This window comes from Dromaius novaehollandiae, chromosome 5 (genome assembly GCF_036370855.1).
Source record: "Dromaius novaehollandiae isolate bDroNov1 chromosome 5, bDroNov1.hap1, whole genome shotgun sequence".
Classification (NCBI taxonomy): Eukaryota; Metazoa; Chordata; class Aves; order Casuariiformes; family Dromaiidae; genus Dromaius; species Dromaius novaehollandiae.
In genome coordinates, this window is record NC_088102.1 from 18,638,686 (window position 1) to 18,660,111 (window position 21,426).

The following is a 21,426-nucleotide window of genomic DNA, read 5'->3' on the forward strand; positions in this document are numbered from 1 at the left end:
AGGGTGTAGGATGTACTTTTTTTACTAGCTTTTTAAGCACAAAGTGAAGCAGTAGTGGCCGACCTATGACTGTATCAGTTTCCCAGAACAATTAATTCAGGAACTATTTGTCTCCACTGAGCACCCCTCGCAGGTGGCCCCTTGTTGGTGAATCGTTCTGGTGGCCCACAGACTGCTTCCTCCTGTCTGGTTATTTTTTTTGAGGGTCCTGTAGTTTCTGGAACCTGTTTCTGCCCCTGCCTGTCCCCAAGCCCCCTTCATGCATGAGGGGGGGGTGGTCACAGTGGGGTTACATGCTGTTACGTGCTTGCTTGCATAGGGGACATCTTGCTGCGTTGTGCCTGTGTCTGCAGCTGTGACCTCCCAGCCTGAAAGGTTGGAGTTGGTGATTCGGGAAATCTCTGGAGTGGAAAATCAGCTAATGCCAGGACTGAGGCGTGTGGTTGCTTGTCATCCTGGTTGTTTTGGAGACCTTTTGTTTTTTAAATAACTTCTTTTCCAAAAAAAAAAAAAAAGCCATTTGGCATAGGACTTTTCCCAGATTAACTAGTTCTCAAAATATGTATGCTTTTACAGTTCCTTCTCCCCTGTGTTTAAATATAAAAATATTACAATGTTTCAGATAACTAAAGGGGAAATCCCACTTCTGAAAAAGACGAAGACCCAGCACTACAAGCCAACCTTGCTAATCATTTCCTCCTTCCTTTAGCTTTTTTAAGCATGTGTGACTTCATATCCAGCATCAGACACCTCTTTTACTATTTCTGTGCTGGCACAAACAACAGTGGTAGTCTGGCTTCTTCCTTTGTGCTGGTGCAGGACAATCAGTTTCGACAGAGCCCAGTAAACTTGTGGAGTCCGTTTTTGGGGGGATTATAAAAAGCCTTTGGAATGATTCCTTCTCAAGGGGCTTTGGCAGCCAACCTGAGAGTATTTTTCTTCTTCAAAGCAGAACAAAGCTTATTCAGTGTGTGTGCAGGCATGGCAGAAAACGCAGCCTTTCTGGCAGCCTCCGTCCTTCGAGGGGCTCTGGAGTAGCCCTTTCCGAGACACTGAAGCCTGGCGTATTTCAGTGGCAGTTTGAGTTGTTCTGTTTACTCCAGGGCAGGCACAGCAAAAATGTAGCTGGTTTGGCTATTTTAAGTTTTAGCTTACAATACTTGGAATGCTTCTGAGTGGGCTGCTGCAGTGCTGCAAGAAGCACTCCCTACCTGTTATTTCTTGTTTAACAATGATTTTCACACAGCTAAGCAAGATAAAACAATTTGGCTGTTAACTCTTTCTCTACAGGAGTCAATTCCCCCTGCCCTAACACCATTAGAAGTACGCAGGTGGCTAGCCTCGGGTGACTTTCTGCAGCAATGTTTGCCATGTAATGGCAGCTTATAAATCGCCTGCCATTTACAGACTGCAGTTATCTGCAAGAGGGCTTTGAAACTCTTTATAAGGGGTGCTTGGTTTCATTTTCTTTTTAATTTCCGTGCTGAGCAACGGCGAGCTCTCTGCTGTGGGTGTGCAGGGCATGCTGCTTCTAGGCCAGAGAAACTGCAGACTTGGAAAGTGGAAGAAGGGAGCAATTTGTGTCATAGATGCTGATTGATTGCCTGTCCCTTTGGGCATCTTTGTAATGACCTTCCAGAAGAAAGACTTACTGTATTGGGCAGAAAACTGGAGGAGCCATTGTGTATTCAGCAGTGTGCAGCAGTTGCAGCTATGGACAACAACATAGTTGCTCTTAGATAGAAAGTCACTGTGGACAGATTTAGGCAGTCCTGCTCTGTGACCTCCTCAGAAAGGGCCTTTGGTTTTCATATATGAGTTTAGCAGGAATAAGGAAAAGAAATTCCAGGCTTGTACTTGCTGTGGCTTTTGATTCTCAAATTCCCTGTTTCTTCAAAATGAAAAGCTGGTTATAATATACTTAAATAGTGTGCATACATTGGGAAAATAGCACAGAGTAGAGATGACTGGGCTTTTTGCCAGGGGTTTGGCTCTGCTCTCAAGACTAAAGCAGAAATGTTCTGTTTCGCTTGATAACTTGTCAAACGCAATGACTGAGTTTTGCCCAGCTGCCTGTACCTGAATCTCAATTCTCACAATGGCAGAGTAGACGAGCCATGTCTACAGATTTGCCTAAAATTGGCTGTGCCGATTGCAGTTCTCAACGTTTTGGTGTATGACAAACAGGCCTCTCCAGCCTCTTCTCCTTGGCTTTTCAGGATCGCTAGAACTATTCGCTGTATGGCCAAAGTAGTGTGCAAAGGGTTGTACCTTCCTGGCAAACCCTACGTATTTGGACTCTGCTTCTGCAGGAGCTGGAGTGACCACAACTCTGTCTTTGAACTGAAGTCCAAGGATGTGTCTAAACTGTGGAGCAGTGCACTGTGGTGTCCCTACATCCAGATTCCCCACCGTCTAGAACAGGATATTGCAATATACTGAATTTCTCACTGTCACATACCTGCGTTTGTGTCTTGTTTTACCCCTCCAAAACCTCACTGCACTGGGGGCCAGTGCACGTACAGGGAGCTTGGGGGCTTGCTTAGGCTGGGAGAATGGGGCATACTTGGCCTACAAGGTTGAAGCCACATGTGTTCACTTGCGTGCTTGCTTGTGTAATTGATTTGCCTTTCCATGGGCACAGCTGCGCAGGAAAAGTAGGAGCGCAGTGCAGCAGCCCCTCTGCTGAGGCCTGCGCAGTTAGGCCCGTTGGACATGGTGCCATACCAGGCACCTGCTGGAGTCGTGAATAATTATACTTTTGAGGTGCTGTTCCCAGGATTTACAGTCCATCTCGAGTGGTGGATGTGTGAGGATATATTCAGGATGTATGTGCAGCTGCCGCGGGATGACGCATCAGGGCAGGGCGCTGTAGCTCCGGGGCCGTCCGTCTGTCCGGCCCGGTGCCGGTACCTCTGCCTCGTGCCCCTCGGTGCCCCGTTTCCAGGGTTAGGCTGTGGAGCTGGCCTGGGTATCGCTGTGCTGGTGATGAAGACAAGCCCTGGGACAAATTAAACGTTTTCCTGGGAAAGGTTACTTGATAGATGTAAATCACTCAATATCTGGGTAGCTCTGGAAGTGTTTTGTGCACCGGGAAGACGGGGGTAGGGCAAGGCTATAAACAGGAGAGATGACGTCAGGGCGCTGTGTTCATTTGCGCTGACGTTTAGACGTGTCTTTGGGTCAAAATCAGAGAAGATTTGTCAAGCGTGTGGAATGCTCTGCGGTGCAGTCTGCACCCTCTGGGGGCAGAGCGGAAACGAAGAGCAAAGGCAAAGTGATGCCAGTTGAGATGCTTGCTGCCTAACATCACCTGCTTCCCACCTCCACTCACCTGGCAGCTGTGTCAGCCCCAGCAACGTAGCTGCTTCGTATGCAGCTTGCGTCGCTGCTGAGGTCGCGATTCAGAAGCTGCTGAAGTGCTTCCTAGACAGGGATGGAATTGAAGAAGTGCTTTCCTGAATTTGAATCAGGTACATTAGTGCAGATTTTTATTGTTTGCATTCTAGTGTGAAGCAGCCCGTTTTCATTAGTGTTTGATTTATATTTTCCCCACGTTCCTGAAAATAACCTTTCTTTTTTTCTTTTCTTTTTCAGGAAAAGAGGAGTAGAAGTAGTGCAGGTGAGTAAAAACTATATTCAGTTTTTTCTGTTTTCTTATAGAGAAGGTTTACTGAATTTAAGTGGTGTCATTCGTCATCTGGGCTGAATTATTTTTCTTTCTTTACCATTCACTTCTCTGGTGTTACTCAGGTACTATTTTTGGAAAAAATGGATCCCTTTTTGCTAAGTATGTGTGAGTCCAACCCTTCTAGTCTTAGGATCAGCATGTGCACTGGTGAAATGAGGATGCAGTTAGGCTTTTCTTGTCTCTGTTAACTAATAAGAGCTGATAGTTAATTAGGTGACGTTAATCTGTGTTTATTGCATTTAAGGAAAGTCAGGCTTAGCAGAAACTGGAGCTGTCCTTTAAAAGAAACTATGATAGAAGGAATGTTCTTGCAACCCAGTGAGCAGAGAAATGACACTAAAGAGCCTTGGAGTTTTAATACATCTGCTGGAGGTCAGGTGTTGGCTACATTTTCTGTTCGCCAGGTCCAAATGGTCATATTTCACACAACATGTTACTTAAAGGGTAGCGGCACCTTGGGAAAGGAATTATGTTTCTGTGACAGCTGTGTTGTGTGAATAACACCTCAGAGCACTGTAGCCCTAAAAGATCAAAGGGGAGGTGTGCTTTTTTTTCCTGGCTTATTTTGTGTAGTTTGAAGAGCTGCATGTCACAGGTTTCATTCTCGCTGATGGTTACCTAATACTCATTTTACACGCTAACGTGGTCAGTGTGTTCCCCGCAAGTAAGTGTTTTGGGGTAGCTCAGTAGCAGAGCTGAAACTCCCTCAATACAGAGGGAGAAGAAGGGAGAAGAGAACAATGTGGTGTGAGCCACTGGTAGTGGATACTGCTCATAAGTTCATGTGAAAGATGGTTCTCAACACCAGCAGGGAGTAGGAGAAAGAAAAATTTTTTCCGAAAAATTTTGGAAAAATCAGGCCAGTAATTTTAAAGAATCCACTATCAAAAAGGCTTTTTAAAAAACTCTCATTGCTAGTTAAGTTGGTCCTTTTCAGGAATATGTGATTATATGAGAACTGTGTGACGTTACAAGGACAGAGGGCATATGCTTTAATGGGTGGATTGAACCATACTTCTAGTACTCTTTCACAACCGCAGGCTCATTTTCCTTGCTTGTACCTCCTATTGCCCAGAACTAAGGAGCAGCTTCTTTCATCCAGTTTGATGTGGCACAACCAGATCAAAGAATACAGGCAGCATTTGCGAAGCACAGCTTCACGGGCAGCACAAGGAGAAAGCTAGCCTGTGTTTGTGTTGGTATCATCTATGACACTATTATTTCAATACTACCCCACAGTATGGTGTCTGCATTTGTGCCTGTATGGGATGAGTTCAATGCTGCTCCCATTAGCTGAGCAGATTCCATTTATCTCATGGGTTAAAAGTTACTGCCCTTCAATGTGTTACTTTAATTAGTATTTGCTATAGCAGTGTATGCAGGGTGCACAAATTAATTTGTTGTTGCTAATGTTTGTGTAGCTTAATTGCTAGTCATCAGATAGACAAAAATAATTGGAAAGGATTTCTTTATTGGAAGAGCATGTTGGGAAACATTTGGACAGAAGTAGGTAGGACTTTGTGTAAAAGTACTTCATGATTTCAGATTTCACAGCATAGTGAAGATGCCAGACCAACCTTTTTGGGGAATCTGTGCCCCAAAAGCATGCTTCAACACTAATGCCTACTGCTCTGCTGGAACAACACGGATGGCTGTGCACTATCATCCCTGGCCTATTGCATGCCCCGTGCTTCGTATTACCTGATGCAGATACTTGCAGCCAGTAGCAGATGTATCAGAAATGTGCGCTTTTCACATCCAGCGTTACTAGAAAGCTTAGCTGGCATCACCTTGCATGATGCATTGCACTAGCTCTGCTCCTAGATGTGGGATGCCTTGGTGTTATCTTCTGGACGAAGTGTATTTGGCAGAAGGAATATTGTTTCCCTGTGTTAAGCAGCAGAGTTTCTTTGATTTAATCCCCCTTCTCACCCTTTAAGGGACATAGCCTGTTGTGAGCTGTCTCAAGAGAAGCCAGCTCTTGCACCTGACAATAGACAAATAACTCGAAACACAAAAATATACAGGCTGTTTATCTGTGTTCCTGTTTACATAAATTCAGAAACTCTCTGAAAGCATTTTAGCATGTTTATATAAATGGATGTGCTTTCCAGTAAAATGTAGTGAGTCAGAAAGCAAGGTTCAGTTACTGGTTTCCAGATACAAAGCAGTGATGGGCAAGACAGGTATGTATTGACTTCTGTGAACAGACATCAGTTTTTTCTTTTCCTAAAATGTGCAAGAGCAGGAAAGATCTTCCTCCTAGGAGAAAGTAAGTCTTTAGTAAGCACTTACATGATGTTTCCTTCATCCAGTGAGAGATTAAGATCGTCCTCTCTCCTTTACCTAGACTAATGAAATCCTCTTGTTTTGCTTTTTTATGACATCTTCCAATGTAGATTAGCAATGAGCTACTATTGGACAGCCGTTAAGATTTTGTGACTTGTATTCTAGTTCTACATTTTTGTCTTGACTCAGATTTTTAGTTCCAGCAAAAAGAGTAGAGCTTTGTTATTACTTAATTGGGAAACTTGCATCATCTGAAGAGAAATAGTGCAAGCGTAGGACTGGCAATGGGATGCTAAGCAAGCATCTTCCTGTATCCAGGAGTAAGACATTTATTTAAGCACCATATTGAAAACAAAGAAAGAACCTTTAAGCTTGCATGGTAAGAAGTAATTAGTTTGTTAGAAATACTAATTAAATTCACATAATAAGAATCCATTGTGAACTCCATGCACAGAAGCTGAAATGCGTGACGTAATTATTCCACACAATCAAATAAAATCAAGCTAGTTGGCTTAAAAGATAGTGTGGTAGATGAACCAAATAAAAAGGTTTCCAGGTTGTGAGATTCCCAAAGACAGTGCAAGTCTAAGCCTACACCCAAACATTGGAGAGCCTTGGGTCTGTTCTGAGCTGGTTACCTCATTTCTTTCTTTCCAGCGGGCAATGGCAGAACTGGGAGTAGCAGCATCTTTCAAATTTGGAGATGTTTTGAATATAAACTTGCTTTCTGCAGCTTAAATGCAAGTCAGTGAGGCAGCTACAAACCAATGTTATATTACAAGAAACAACAAACAAATGTGTTCCTGGTTTTTAAATATGGACTGTTAACTGAACAGAACGCCATGCCTTGTGGCAGGTCACTGATTTGATTTTACGTAGGCATCACCACAGTATCAGGGTGCTTTTTGAACTAGGGTCCTTAGCATTTTTGTACCCTGTGAGGGATGGAAGTACCCTTGTTCCACTTCTACAGGAGGGAAGCTGAGGCATAAAGATACTGCAGAACGTGCCCAAGATCGTGTAGGGAAACCTGTTGCTTCACGACCCCCATGGTCTGGGAGCTGTGCTGTCAAACCTGCGTGTGGTGCGTGTTACAGCTGCGGTTGTCTCCATACGTGCGTGGGGCTGTGCGTCGCTCGGTGTAGAGAGTTTCCCATGCTGTTCTGTGGGGCCCGAAGGGAAGAGCAGAGCAAGGGAAGGTATTTGGCACATTTAATGCAACTACTGTGCTGTATATACTGTCCAACGAAGGACTGCCCTGGTTCAGTGGGATGGAAGCTTAGGGCTGCATTTAAAGTGTTTTGGTCGTAATGCTCGCGTGATTGCTGTGGCAGTTCTTGTATATCCCCTTAAAGGGACACGAAGGGACAGGCCAGTCGGAGTCGTAGGGTGCTCCCTTGGTGTCTGGGGCATTCCCCATCATCCTTTCCTTTTCCCTTGCCTGCTGCTCCAGCCCCTTGCAGCTGCCCGCTCAGCTGGAGCGGCTCAGCAGGCAGCAGCTGCGAGGGGCCCAGCAGGGGCGGTGATGCCCTGAGCAGGTGACAAACATGACCGAAGCCCCATCTGCCAGCGCGCGCGGGGCATGTGCTGGGGCAGGCAGCAGCTGGCAGGGCTGGGGCAGAGCAGTTCCTGCACTGGCCTAGGGATGGCTTTTCAGTCAGTGCTCGAGTAAAAGCATTTCTTAAGAATTTCCTTTATCAGTCTTTCAAGGGAAAGAGTGCCCCTGAAGTTATGCCGTGGTGGTCTAATGAGACGTTAGCGCTAAAACGTGTGCTGTTCTCTAGTAATGGAGTCTAATGCTGATGGGTTTTGCAGTTTTTAAAAAAGTAAAGCAGATTTTGATCATCTTTTACTAAAAGCATGGTTTTGTTCAGTCTTGCCCTCCCATCCCCCCGCCCAAATTAATGGAGAGCCAAATTTAGAATTGCACATTGACAGTGCTGCTTTAACCAGTAAAGTAACCTGTGTCTCACGACTTTGTATACTGGTGAGGAAAAGAGAGAACATCTCCATATGCCTTGTTTTTCAGGAAAAATCTGTTTGGCATAATTTGAAGAATGTAAGATTGAAAACCTGCAGTGAAGTGGAAATCATCACAAGTACTTCTGATGGGGACATGCATTTATTTTTGTTTCACAAGCTATGCAAATCCGGAATAATTAGCTGCAGCCCTTTGGCTTCTGACAAATTGCCAGTTCAGTCTTTGTGTGCGACAAAGTTTGGAGCCTTCGTATTTCTCGCAACTTCAAAGCTGTTTCAAGCATTTCTACACGCAAGCTTTCCTAGAGCTCTAGTTCACATTTTTCTATTTTAAAATAGTTAAGGTTTCTTATTTTTGGTTCTAATAAACAGTAACACTCTCTTTTATCTTAGAAAGATGTTCTAGTCAGTTGGCTACAAAAGTGGAATTAGTCATTGTATTTCAAGCTGCAGGGTTTTTTTTAATAGCAGTGGGATATGGAGGGCAACATGTTTTTCAGTGTGGAACAGCTGATTGTAGTAGTTACAATGATCTAGGCTGCTGTTTTGTTTTCCTTTTTTTCCAGCTCTCTGGGAATTCAGATATTTGAAATCTTTTACTTTTGAGAAGACGACTGTCCTTTGAGCTGTGGGTTTTGCTGAAGACTGTGAAGGAAAATGGAGGGTCCCCTCCCCCTCTTTTAAATCTGCAATCAAAGTAAAATGCCAATGACAACAGTTTCCACTAATTGTTGCCAGGGAACAGTTGTTTTCTTGAAATGTGGAGAGGTTTATTTTCATATGAAGTATTAATGGAATAAGCTTGTAACAGCAATGTCTAACCAAGAAAAGGGAGCTTATAAAATACATACCCAATAGCATATACAGAAAGATGTGACTGGAAAGCTTCCAAAGAAAGCAGGGTTGTTGAGATGTTGGAGAGTTGGCTCTCCAGTACAGGGAGAAGAAAGTTTATTTTTACTTGCATGCCAGCCTCTCAGTAAAGTGCATGTTCTTCTGGGTATGGCAGTCAGTGTTTGCCCTCAATGCGTTTTTGGAAATGATAATGAAAAAGCCCTCCAGCCCTCTCCCGTCGGGGTTGTGTAGGTGCTTTGCACATGCTTGGGGCTGCTGGATGCAATCCTGAAAAGATACTGATACTGTTTAGCTTTGGTGTTCCATAGACAGCCCTAAATGTTACATTTTGGATGTCTCAGAGTGGGTCTTCCAAAAAAATTGTAATGATGTATCGCACATTACAGCTTCATCCCCCACAAAAAAATGGGACTGTGGAAAAACAAATCCCAAGCAGAATCCTTTCTCTGGTCCTTCTCAATGGTGCAGGGGATCCTTCTGTGCAAGACCATCTTGGTACCTAACAAGCAGCATTGCCCAGCCGGAAGCACAGGATCCAGTGCAGGGAGAGATGTTTTTTTGGCATGTTGAGACACATTGTATCAGCAGGCTGGTCAGCCAGGTACAGCCTGGTCCTTTCTGGTCCATTGGGGCAGAAGAATAAATGGCTGGGGAAGGGAACACTACAGAGGATTAAATAGATTAAATAAGTAAGCACTTATTCTTTAAAAATTAGACAAAGTAAGACAAACAATCACAATTTTAGGTATTTTTGCTTTATTTCGCTGTTGGTGTATGAATGAGAGAACCCTCAGGTACATTTTGTGGCTCAGCAGTCTAAAGTTTCTGACTGATTTGGTTTAATTTCTTTTGACTCTGAATCCCACTGTCCCTAAATGAGGTGTGGCCTCCAAAGTCATTCTCAGAAAACAGAGTGAAAACATTACTAAGATTTAGAAATCTGTAACTAATGTGTGATGAATGGCTTTCAGATTTGAGCTTGTCCTGCTTTGGCACCTGGAGCCTGCTGTGCTCAACTCCTTTGTCTTCTACTGCCACCTTGGTAGGTATGTCATGAGGAGACAGCAAAACTTCACAGGGCTGAAGGCTGCAAGCTGGGATACCCTGGGTGGAATCCCAGTACCTTTGGGAGCTCTGCCAAAGGTTTTGTGACTATAATGGGACTGAGATTGCACTGGAGATTTGTTTCACTTTGTCACTGGCTACAGGCATTTTGGGCAACTCCCGTAAAAATTCTGCCTCCATTAGCTGATGAAGGTAATCTTCTATGTTGTGCAATGCAATTTAAATTGTTCCCTCCACGGCCCCCCCCCCCCCCAAAAAAAAAAAAAGAAGTTTTGAGATATCTGCATGGAGGAGATGTAGAATAAGATCAGTGCGAAGGGACACCTGGAGCATTAGTGGGTGCTGAAACTTCTGAAAATTGCTATATATAGTACTTTCTCTGTCATCAGCAGACAAATGTCTTCTCAAATACAAATGTGAGCTGCAAAACTTCATAGGTCCTTCCTCAAGAAACAGTAGGAATAAAAACAAGATCTTGAAGGAAAAGATGGCTCTTATGCTGGGGAATAAAGCTCTGTGTGTGCCTCCTTTTGACTAGGAATATTTTGCAGCATACAGTCTTAGTCTTTGTGGAAAATGGCAATTAGACATTGTTTTTATTAATCATGATTGCTACAGTGGTGCCTATGGGCCAGTAAAGAACAGGCTTTAATTTTGGACTGCATTAAACAATAGGATTATTTGTCTCACTGGATGCAGGTGTTATGATATAGTACCAAAGCAGGCACGTGGAGTGTGTTTAGAGACACGTAACTCGGGAAATGCCTTTTTTAATTTAAAAAAAAAAAAATCATTTGTGGTTTGCTGAAACTTCAGAGCATGTGCTGCAGTGCAAGTATGCAGGTAGCTCTTTTGAACTCTCCTTCAAAACTTTTTTCTTTGTGTGGGAAGGATGGGAAGCTAATTTGATACAGTTCCAGGGGTGACTGTACCTCTGAACCTGAAATAAGCTCTCAGGTCTGAATGCGTGATCCTTTGTCAGTCTGAGGGTGAAACCATGCAATCCCCCCGCTCCAGCAGAGCTGCGCACTCCTGACTGTGACAGTATTTGTGACCCTGTCATCACGCCCGAGGTTTAGTTCCACGGGGACAATGATGTTCCTTTGGGAGCAATGATGGTATCCATCATAAAGCTAAGATTTACTTGCTTAGAACAAAAGCTTTATAGAGAGAACATCATAAAAACAACAAAACATATTATTTGTCTGACTTTCGTGTTTTTTGGGGATGCTGGTAGGTCTAAACTTCCTGTGGACTCTGTAGAAGACTGGGGGAGTCTGGGAAAGTCTTACTGTTGCTGTTGACTCTTCCTTCCTCCAGCTTCTGCAAAAATGACTTCCTTCTTTGATCTCAGCTGTTCCCTGACATACTTACATCTGAAGATCCATTATATTGCATTCTTGTTTGCTTTCCTGTCATTTCACAATTAAATCGGATAAATGTATTCATGTTACAAGAATGCATAATATTCTAATAAAACTTGTTCCTTAAAGACATTAGGTTCTAAACCTAGGTTTCTTAGGTTTTACTGTATTTGGTCTTTAGCCTCAAGTTAAAGAAGTTCTTAGCATAGGTACTCTGTTTTAAAGCAGGACCCATTCAAACACAGTGAAGCCTGAAAATGATTTCCTACATCTGATTTTCTTCATGGAGTTACAGTGGAAAAAAGAAATTTAAGCCTGAAATCAGAACAGCTGAACTTCAGATTTTTTTTTGCAAGGGGCACTGTGTTTCAAAAATGGTGTCTTTTGCTAGTAAGGAAAGTCATCATTCAATTAACTCTACATTTTTGGTAGAAGGACTTTTTTGTTCGTTTGTTTTTGTTTTAGCAATAGCGTAGACCTCCTTTTGCTGCATATCTGAAGGTAGGCAGACCAGAGAGATATGGTTTCTGCACATGCTGTAGATGTTTTCCATGCCTTTGGTTGCTATTTTGCAGTATCTTTCTTTTTATAAAACCTAGCACACTGTTGGAAAATACTTATGGGCTTTTTGATAATTTATTTTTAAACATCATTTTTGTTTAGTATTTGAGAATATTTACTGCTAAAGATGACTTCGTGCTGCTGACTAAAAGCAGTGCAATTAATAACTTAGGGTGGGACTTGTTGAATGTAGCCTCTCAGCCTGAGGAACATAGGAGAAATCCAGGAAAAATTAAGATCCAGGAGAATTAAAGATGATTACAAGCATACTTTCTTCAAAATGAGGTAGAATTGGCGTCCCAAAATGTGCTTCTTTTTAATGTGAGATGACATTTATGGAAAATTTGAGAGCTGCCTTTTCTTTTATCCCTCTTCTCTCATAGGACTTGTCAAAAGGGAAGATAGCTGCTGCTAATTCCTAGATGAGGTTAGTGTGGTTCTCTGGTGGCTCTCCAGGCAGCAAGGATGGGCCAAGCATGGACAATAGATGGATCAAAAGAGTTGTTAAGGATGTGATGTGATCTGTCTTAAGCATTCTTCCAGCAAGTGGCCTGTCCTTTTGGAAAGCTCTCTTCAAAGAGGTGATTCAGGGCCGGAGCTTTCTTTGCATAGACTATATAGGGAGACTGGAGATCGAAGCACACATTTTTCAATCTGAGCTTGCTTCAGTAAATGATGGTTGCCTCATTTAATTTCATGATAGGCGTGTTTCCTTGAATGAAAGGGGTTTTTGTATAATTTAAAATCACTATACATATTAACTTACACGTATATCATGTCTTCATTTGAGTAATTGTTTGTTACAAGGTGGTATTACTTTAGTAGTTAGTGAAGACTTTTTTTCTTTCTTTTTTTTTTTTTCCTCCCGGCATCTTGCCAAAGGGGAAACAAGTTATTTACAGTGTTTTGACAGAATCATCTGAAGACGGGATGGAAAAGATGCTGTACGGACTGAGCTAATACTGCAAGACACTGAAATGTAAGGGAAACGACTGTTGCAGATGAATTTTTGGCCAACTTTGCAAACAGAGAAAAGCTTTTTAGTTTTGTTTTTATAGTAAATTGTTGATTGAAGCCAAGAGCTTCCTTACTCCAAGGTCTAAGTGCATCTGAAAATGTTTTTTTTGTGCAACAATCTTCATTGCACAACTGTGCTGTCCTGTAACCTTAGCAGCATAGAGTTACTATGTTAAAATTGTTCATTGACTTACTGATTGCAAAGATTAGAGGACAAGCTAACTGCTGTCTATAGAATTTATGTTGATTGCAGAGAGATCATTTGTACTTTAGGTTAGCTTGGAAAATGTTCTTTCCTGTGACCTAGATGAGCTTATCTTGTAATACCCTTTCCTTTATGATAACATCCTTAAGTGGCTGAAAAAAGAACTGCAGCCATAAAAGGGAAAAATGTAGAACTTTTTCTTTTTAACTTTAAGTACAAAGCATTTTGAAACAAAATCAAAGCAGATTAAACGTTCATAAGCCTGCTGTGATGACTTGCATACCATTCAAGCCCTTAATGTCTGGCTTATCAGTGAACTAAGTGACTAAAAAGGAGGAGAGATAGCATTTGCTCCCTTCTGGCGACAGATCCTCCCACCCGTCCCTGTTCCTGATTGTTGTTCCACCTCTAAGCCAAAAGGACAGGTTAGTATTGCTGGTGGGTTTCAAACAGTGAAACTCCTGCATTGGCCAGAGGACCTTGTTCCTGCCAGCAGTGTACTGCCGTTGCACTGTTTTCAGTTTCTGCTGTCTTAGAAAACTACACCCCAGTTCTGAGTCTTGCATACAGGTGTGTTGAATGCTGAAGTTCTCTTCTGCTTTCTTTTCATAAAGCAGTTTTGTGTTTTCTGCTGTGATTGCTTAGTCTTAGGTGTTACCAGCAACTGGATCTCTTCTTGCCTTCTTTAACCCATTTGTATAGTTAGATCAGTGCAGCTCTTCAATTTCCTTTTGTGATCCCTAAAATCTGGATCTCTTGGACTGGGTCTGTAGAAGTGGATGCACACAAAAACTGTATTTGTTTTGCTAACACTATGAGCTGTGTAGCTGTGATAGCGCTGTGCTTGAGCTGGCATGGCTGATCTCTAATGTTGCTTGCAGCTACCAGGACCAGAGCATGTTCAGCCTATCCAGTAGGGTCCATGACATAGCCTTACAGTGCCTTTTACAGGTTGGTTGTTTTGGCATCTTCTTTCTTATTCAGGACACTCAGCACTTTGTACAGCAGCTCAGTGGTTTATATTTATTTCTGAACTGGTATAAAGTAGGTCCAACTTCAGTATTGTACAAGGAAGGAATGAGGACACCAAGACACCTTAATGGTCAGTGAGTTATGAAAGCTAAAGTGAGCACGTGGACATGTGTTTCCTAGCTCTCTCTGCAACTTTTGAGTTCTTGAGTGTGGGTTTTTAATTTTTTTTATGACAAAGTTTTGGCTCAGTCACTAATGCTGTTTTGATAGTATTTTCAGCAGATCTCCTTTTCTCATGCTCCTGATGCTAGTTACGAAGTTCCTGTTCTGCCAGCCTACGTGCATCCTCGCCCTTGTGTGCAGGGAGGACCTCTTCAGCGAGTAACGGAGGGGGGAGTGCCTTACCTTTGCCCTGGCTGAACCCCAAGAACAGAAACACCATGCTTGCAGGGTGAGACTGGGAGAGCGAGTTGTTCAGTTTGGTGGAGGGGCTGAGCATAAACTGAAGATGCTTCAAGGAGGCGAGTGTGGCCAACCCAGGGCTCTAGAGCCGCTTGGGACTTGTAAGCTCCTAAGCCATGGTCATATCGCATGAGTTGTGGTGATACAGAATTAGCTGAGGTTGTTGTGGGGTATCTTGTGCTTGCTTAAGAGCCAACAAGGGATCTGCTCTATATTTTTATGGTTCTCAGTTGTGTGTCTCTTGTGATGTGTCTTGAAGAAGCCGGAGAATTGCTGTTTCAGAGCCCTGGGGTTTCCATGCGCGAGGTCTGCACTTATGTCTTGGAGGAGAAACATTCTGATAGTTGAAGGATTTTTAAATCTAGCAGGTAAATCCAGAAAGACTCAGAGGCTAAAAGCTGAAGCTTTACAAATTCAAGCTGAAAATGAGCCAGGAAATTTGATTGTTTTTACAGGGGGATAACTGATCCTCAAGCAAGTAGCAAACTGAGCTGACACTCTTAACGCAATCATTTCCAGGGGAAACAAGCTGGGGAGTTGTTTTTGTTTTAACAAGCATATGATGGGGCACCTGAAGCTGATAGTCAGTGCAGGAATTGATAAGTTTCTAGAACTTTCTTGTGGAAGAGATCAAGCTGTGGATTAATGTAATGTAATGTCCGTTTTGGCCTTTTCAGATTGAGGAATGAGATTGCTTTTGCCTTTTCCTTAGTACTGAATATTCCCTGCTTTTGAGGATTGCTTTATAGCTGTTGTCAGAGACCCTTATGGAAGGGGTACAGTTCAACTCTGTTTACAGCATATCTGGTTTGTAAGTAATACTATGTTGGATTTTTTTGCGTTGCATAAGGAATTGCAGTGTGAATACTGCAGAACCATGCATGAAAAATAATCTGTGCATGGAAATGCTGTCCGGAAGTTTGTCTTTGTTACTGCCCAGATACGTCTATTTGTAGCCAAGCTTTGGTGCAGTAATACCATCAAGTTAATGTTTAAAAGAAGGGCTAATAGAGAGTTTACTTCATATTCAGTAGCTAGGACTACCAAGCATAGGTGGTGGTGTGACTATGAATTTTAATTTCTTGTAAATTTTTTAAAAATTGATGTGCTGTATCTTTATTGATTCGGTCAGGGTTTTTTATGATTTTATCTGAAGAACTGTGTGTGTTTGCAGAGAGTTGCTCAGCAGTAGCCTATGGCATAGTGAGGTTGGCTGTAACATGCTCAAGCTAGGATGATGAACCATGAAACAATGAGGATCACACCCGGAAACAGCAAATAAATAGAAATTTAACGCAAAACAAAGCAGCTGACCTACTGAAGAGTTTTACATTTCTTTGGGGCACAGTTTGTAAAATGATTTGCTTTTGAGATTTTACTTGCCTGTTTGTCATCCTGATATAACAGTACTCTGCTTCAGTAGATGTTCATGTGATGTCTGCAGCTGTTGTAAAAGAGCATCTCCCAAGTATTTAAAATCGGAGCAACTCTTTGATATTAGAACAACTTGCATCTTGATCTGTTAAATCTTTTTAATTAATGTCTCACCAAGTGATAGCTATTTTTTGTATCTGACAGACAGTATGAGATTGATCCATGGTTATATAAGTAATCTAAGTACTCAGGAAGGGTTTGGGATCTAGATGTGTATCTTGACTTTTGCTTATACTGTAAGTTTCTATGTTCCTAATAATGAGCATTTCTTTTCCAAATTGCATAAGCGGTAGTTTTGGGTTTTTTTTTTTTTTTTATGTCAGGAGGGATCATAATTTCAAGGCTAAATTTCTGCATACTTCAGGCCATTTATTATTGTATATTGAGATCAACAATTTGCTTGACTTAAATAACCCACCTTGTATTGGAGGTGAAAGCTGAATACAGTCAGAAAGCATTTTCTTTTTTAAAAATTGTCCCCAGGATCTGAATGCATGGGACACATCCTGCAACCGTGTTTGGTGGGTGATATTAACTTGACAGGCACATAGTAAATTTTAGAGTGCTTATGGATTTTGCTTGTTTATTTTTTCCCCTCAGAAGTTTGAGTGGCTGTTAGTAGATGGCGGGGGGAAGTTGAGTGTTGAAAGACATGCTTTATTTATTTATTTTTAACAATTCTTTATGCTTCTGCGATGTGAGATGAAAAAACTTTACCACTTTTTGAGCTTTTAGGGAAAGAACCAAATTACGGTATTTGCATCTATTGCTAACTGAGTTTTAAAGGAGTTTGGGTATGAATCTCAACTTTTAGTGGAAAAGGTGAGATTTTGTTGGCATTCAGTTTTTTGATGCTGGTATTGCTGCAGTCACTTCCAAATTCTTAGTCCTGTGACCTTAGAATCCAGTGTCTTCGGGGAGGAGAAAATGAGGTATGTTATTATCTTGCTTGGAAAAAATCCTATGTAAAATATGCTGTCATTGTAAGGAAGGCATGAAGATGATGCTGAGTATGAGCAGTGATGTTCTTAGTTAAAACATGGAGGTTGATTCAGTGGAGGACCTTTAATCTATTTCATCGATTCCTGACTAACCCTGCCATGAGATAAACCTGTAAGTTGTAACAGTTCAACACAAGGATGGTCTCTTGAATTGTCTCTGTCCCTTTACAAAAGCAAGAGTGTGACTGTAATATACTTTAAGAGAGAGAGCCTGGGATCTCTAGGGGTAGCCCACTTGATTGACTGGAAGGTTGTAATACTGCAAGTGTGCTTTAAATTCAGTGCACTACAGGCGATGAAGTTCTCATGTCACTGTGTTGTCAAGGTCATGGATTTATCTGAGATATACCAGCTATAAGGAGGTGGGGCAGGTTGTGCCTTGACACATGTAGCCCGTTTTGGGCAGAGTTATCACACAGACTTTAACCTGACAGGGTAGGTCAAATCAAAGGTGGCAGTCTTGTTCTCTGCTTGACATAAAGAGATTATCTAAGGTTGTGCTCTCCTTTCTGCAGATGTTTGTAGAAGTCAGTGAGTTGAAGAACCTACATTTGTGATGGGAATGAGAAGGCATTAACTGTGGTTAGAGCTTTTAGTTCTTTAACTGTCCTCATTATACTACTTTGTATGTAAGAGCACATGCAGTGTTTCCTATGATTTCCGTCTGTGTTTCTGGGACTATATACCAGACTTTTCTCTCCTGTTTTCTCTGGGCAGCCATGGCCACCTGTCTACTTTAATATTTGTTTTCTCATCTGTTGTCATATTTCACCTATTTCAAAAGCTGTGCCTTAGACCAAGAATAATGGGTGAAAGGATAAGTCCTATACAAGCTCATTTTACAAGTAAAGGCCATTAAAATAAACTATTTTTTGTGTGTATGCTTTGTTAATCCTAACACTAGAAACATTAGGTGAAGCATTTCTATGTGTTATAGTTCTGGAATAAGGTGAATAACCGAGGAATGACATCATTTTGTCTACAAAAAATTCAAGTCACTTCGTCTCCATGCTGAAACCATCTATTTATGCTAAGGTTACGGATAACTAGCTGGTCATTGATTTGCGTTTTGTCCCTTGTTTTATGGGGGTTTGCTGGCTTCTTTGTTTCAACTCTGTGTATGGGATTTCTTTTTCTTTCAGTTGAATTTTTCTGTAGTTAACATAAGCAGGTTAAGCCTAAAGGGCAGAACTTTTGAGGAGCAGATTTCAAACTTCAAAGCAGTCTTCGCCCCGGTTCCACATTCTTCTTTGTTCCCCTTCACAAAAGTCTCTGCTGCGGTGTTTGGAACAGGGCGTACCGAAGGACGGGGCTTTGGGGCCCGTCCTGTGCCTGTACTTCATGTTGGCTGGAGACAAGCCAGCTCCTCGCTTTGAAGTTGCAGAGCTGTGCTAGCATGGCGGAGGGCTGGGCTTGTTTCGCAGCGCGACTTAACCGGCCTGAGCGCTCTGCCACCTCAGCGTGGCTACGCGGCCTCCCTCGGACAGCCGGCTTACATCTGCTCTGGCTGCACAAAGAACAGGCAGAGCAGGCACCTGACTGCCGGTCCATGACCACAGAGCCACCCAAAATCTATCATTTCACATGACTGTAGTATTCAAATGACTGTTTATTTAGAGAGAATTGGAAAGTCTCCTACAGCACAACCAACTGTGTCTGTTAGGACAGTCCTCTCAAAACTATTTAGCTTCCTCCTGCTCCTTACTAGTTTCTAAGAAGCCTTGTGTTTCTGTAGCACCTTGTTTCTTGGACTGAGACGAGAAGAGGAATGCTTTGCACCTCATTTGTCATCTGTAGCGCATCATCAGTTGTAAGCTGTGGTGCTAGCTGTCAGCAGAGGCTGCAAGCAGGGAGCCTGGACGCTCGGGGATGGTGTTCCAGCGATCGGCCCACGACACGCAGCGCTGAATACCGGGCCTGAGCAGGCAGGAGACCGACCCCCTCTGATGTGCTGGAAGAAAAACATAGCAGATCTAAGGCTGCCAGCACCAAATTGTCCTGGTGTTCCTGCAAATTTTGGGTGATTTTTTTATGACACAAAAGTATGTTTGGAAGATAAAATTTGAAAACATTACAATGGAAATGAGGTATACTAATGAGGGAGATTACTAGATATCAAAATAGCTTCCCAGTTAGCTGAAACTGTTTAAAATTGGGATTTTATTATTTTCACAAAGATTTGTAGTTCAGCAGGTTATTGGTCACGATGCAGGTCTTGGTGAAGGGAAATTCTGTGGCTTGTGCAGTAGAACAGATCGGCTGATCATAATGGTCCTTAAACACCTAAAAATCAAGGGCTAAGTTGCTAAGCAATGAGCCTGTTTTTCAGAGATGCTGGGCAGTTGCTGCTAACATCCATGGAAAATGCCAGGTGCTCTAGCTGCTTCCACGGGACATAAATATAAATGCAGAAGCCTATTTTAAACTTTTTTTTTAATCTTGGCTGAAACATCTTTCCAAATGAATTCCCCTGTTTCATGCTAGCAGTTCTCACTTTCTTTGCAGCTGCAATACTTCTATTTGGGCTGCTAGATATATACCAGATATTATATGCAAAAGGAACATGCATTCTGCAGATTTGTGCTAGTTATAATATGGGGGAAAGGAGATAGGTAAGAAAAATTTCAGGATGAAAACTTGATTTTTTTTTTTCTCAATACAAGGCTTTGCCTCGCAAGATAAGATATATTCAGTGAGAGACTTTGTTTCTGTGGGAACTAGTCAAATTTAGCAGACTTAAATATAGAAGCCAAGTAGTGCTGTGACTTGCAGAAACCCTGCCACTATAAAGAAAAAAAAGCGTTGTTCTTGCCACTTACTGCTCCTCTGTGCTGCAAAACACTGCATTTAATTTGTTTCTTTTTCTTTTGTTTTCAAAGGGCTGAGGGGGTAAGATTGTTCTGTCTAATAGTACAGGGCTGCTTCTGGCTTCAATATGGCCCCTCTGTGCAAACAAAGTTTCAGCAAAGTGTTTGAGCCTGCAACAGGGCATAAGAAAATTAATAGGAAAGATCTGAAGGCTGTTATCATTTCATAATCGAGTTTAACATTTTAACTTGCCTGTGGCTGACTTGGGTTGTTGCTTAGTTTGATTTTGCCAGTGAGGATTGGGCCAGTCATGCAGCAAAACTAACATCAGAAGACCTGGATCCATGGGGGTCAAACCCCTTTTCTGTAGCCTGGCGGATTAGGCAGGTGGAAGAGGCAGTTCCATACAGGACCCATGGGAGTTGTATGTACAGTGTAGCTGGGAAAATGGGGTTGTAGGGTTAGTCATTAGAGGTGGTAACAGTGGCAACTTTTCTGCATGGACTGGCCGGTCTTAAGAAGATCATTAAATACATAGTCATATTGCTAATCTGGACTGAAGTCCATGCCCCTGTGTTTTTTATGCTGCTGCTTCTTTTCCTAAGAAGGTTAAGGCTAATATAAGTGTGTGGCTGTGCCACAGCCACGTCTCCCATTGCATTCCAAAATACCATGTATTGCAGATGGAGCAATGTCCCTGGAGTCCCAGGGACATTTTTGAGAATACTACCCATTTTCTCCAAAGCTCTGGAGAACTTTGATTCTCAAATAGCAGGCTAATGTCATGAGCTTGGTATGTCTAACATAAAGAAAGACTGGGAAGAAAAAGTTTTATTACTGAGAAAACAAAGGTCATCCCTCCTACAGGCACAGGATGAAGAGGAGAAACTTTATATTCCCTGGTAAAAATGTTTTAACCCTTCCCTGTTGGTTCCTAAAGTAAAATCCAACCAAATCAAAGAAGAGACCAGAGTAAGTTCTGTTATGCTGATGTCACCTCTGTGTGGTAGGTTCTTAGCTTATGTTCAGCTGTCTTGTGTCGATTTGAAATAAAGATGATAAAATGCAATTTACGGGATGAGTTGGAAATTATTTGCTAGCTGGTCTTAGTTATTTACCATTAGGCTTGCTGGGAACTTTTCCCTAGAAGGAGACAGCTTGAAAGGCACCCATTTTTCATAAACTATTTTTAATACTTTAACGTTTCTTGAAGCACTTACTTGAGATGTTTATTTTAGGCAGAAAAGAACTAAATTCTCCTGTGTATATTCTTAGTCTCTGCTTCGGGGTGAATCTCCATTTTTGTTCCTGAACAGGCTCTGTCTATATTTCTGACTGTCTCTCTTGCTCCCACTCATCTCATGGAGAGTAAAAAATTTGGAAACTTTACCAAAGAGAGACAGCAAAGTGTCCTGTAACCTTCTTTTCTACAGTCCTTGCCTATTGATCCCAAATGTACCACTTCTCATTATCATGGTTCAGATTAAACAGGAGATTAGGTCAAGCTTTGGGCAAGTTGCCTTTTATAAGCCTGAGTTTATTAGTCTGCAAGTGCAGGGCTTGCAGTGGAGGTGCCCCCTTTCAGTGACCTCCGTCGGGCTGGTGGGGAAGCGAAACGCTGATGGGGGAAGCAAATGGCTGGGGAAGCTGGTCCCTCTGCGCCATGACGGGATGCAGAAATTTTCTGGAGGGGTCTGTCTGGCTCATCTGTGGATTTTGTTG

At 42.2% G+C, this 21,426-nt stretch overlaps 1 protein-coding gene across 1 annotated transcript in view; it reads left to right on the top strand.

The window, feature by feature from the left end:
- ITPK1 (inositol-tetrakisphosphate 1-kinase) overlaps positions 1 to 21,426 on the top strand; it is a 157,186-nt gene that overhangs the window by 34,656 nt on the left and 101,104 nt on the right. The window contains exon 3 of the mRNA XM_064512155.1: positions 3,598 to 3,622. Within this exon, the coding sequence (XP_064368225.1) occupies positions 3,598 to 3,622 (25 nt within the window). The remainder of the gene's footprint in view (positions 1 to 3,597; positions 3,623 to 21,426) is intronic.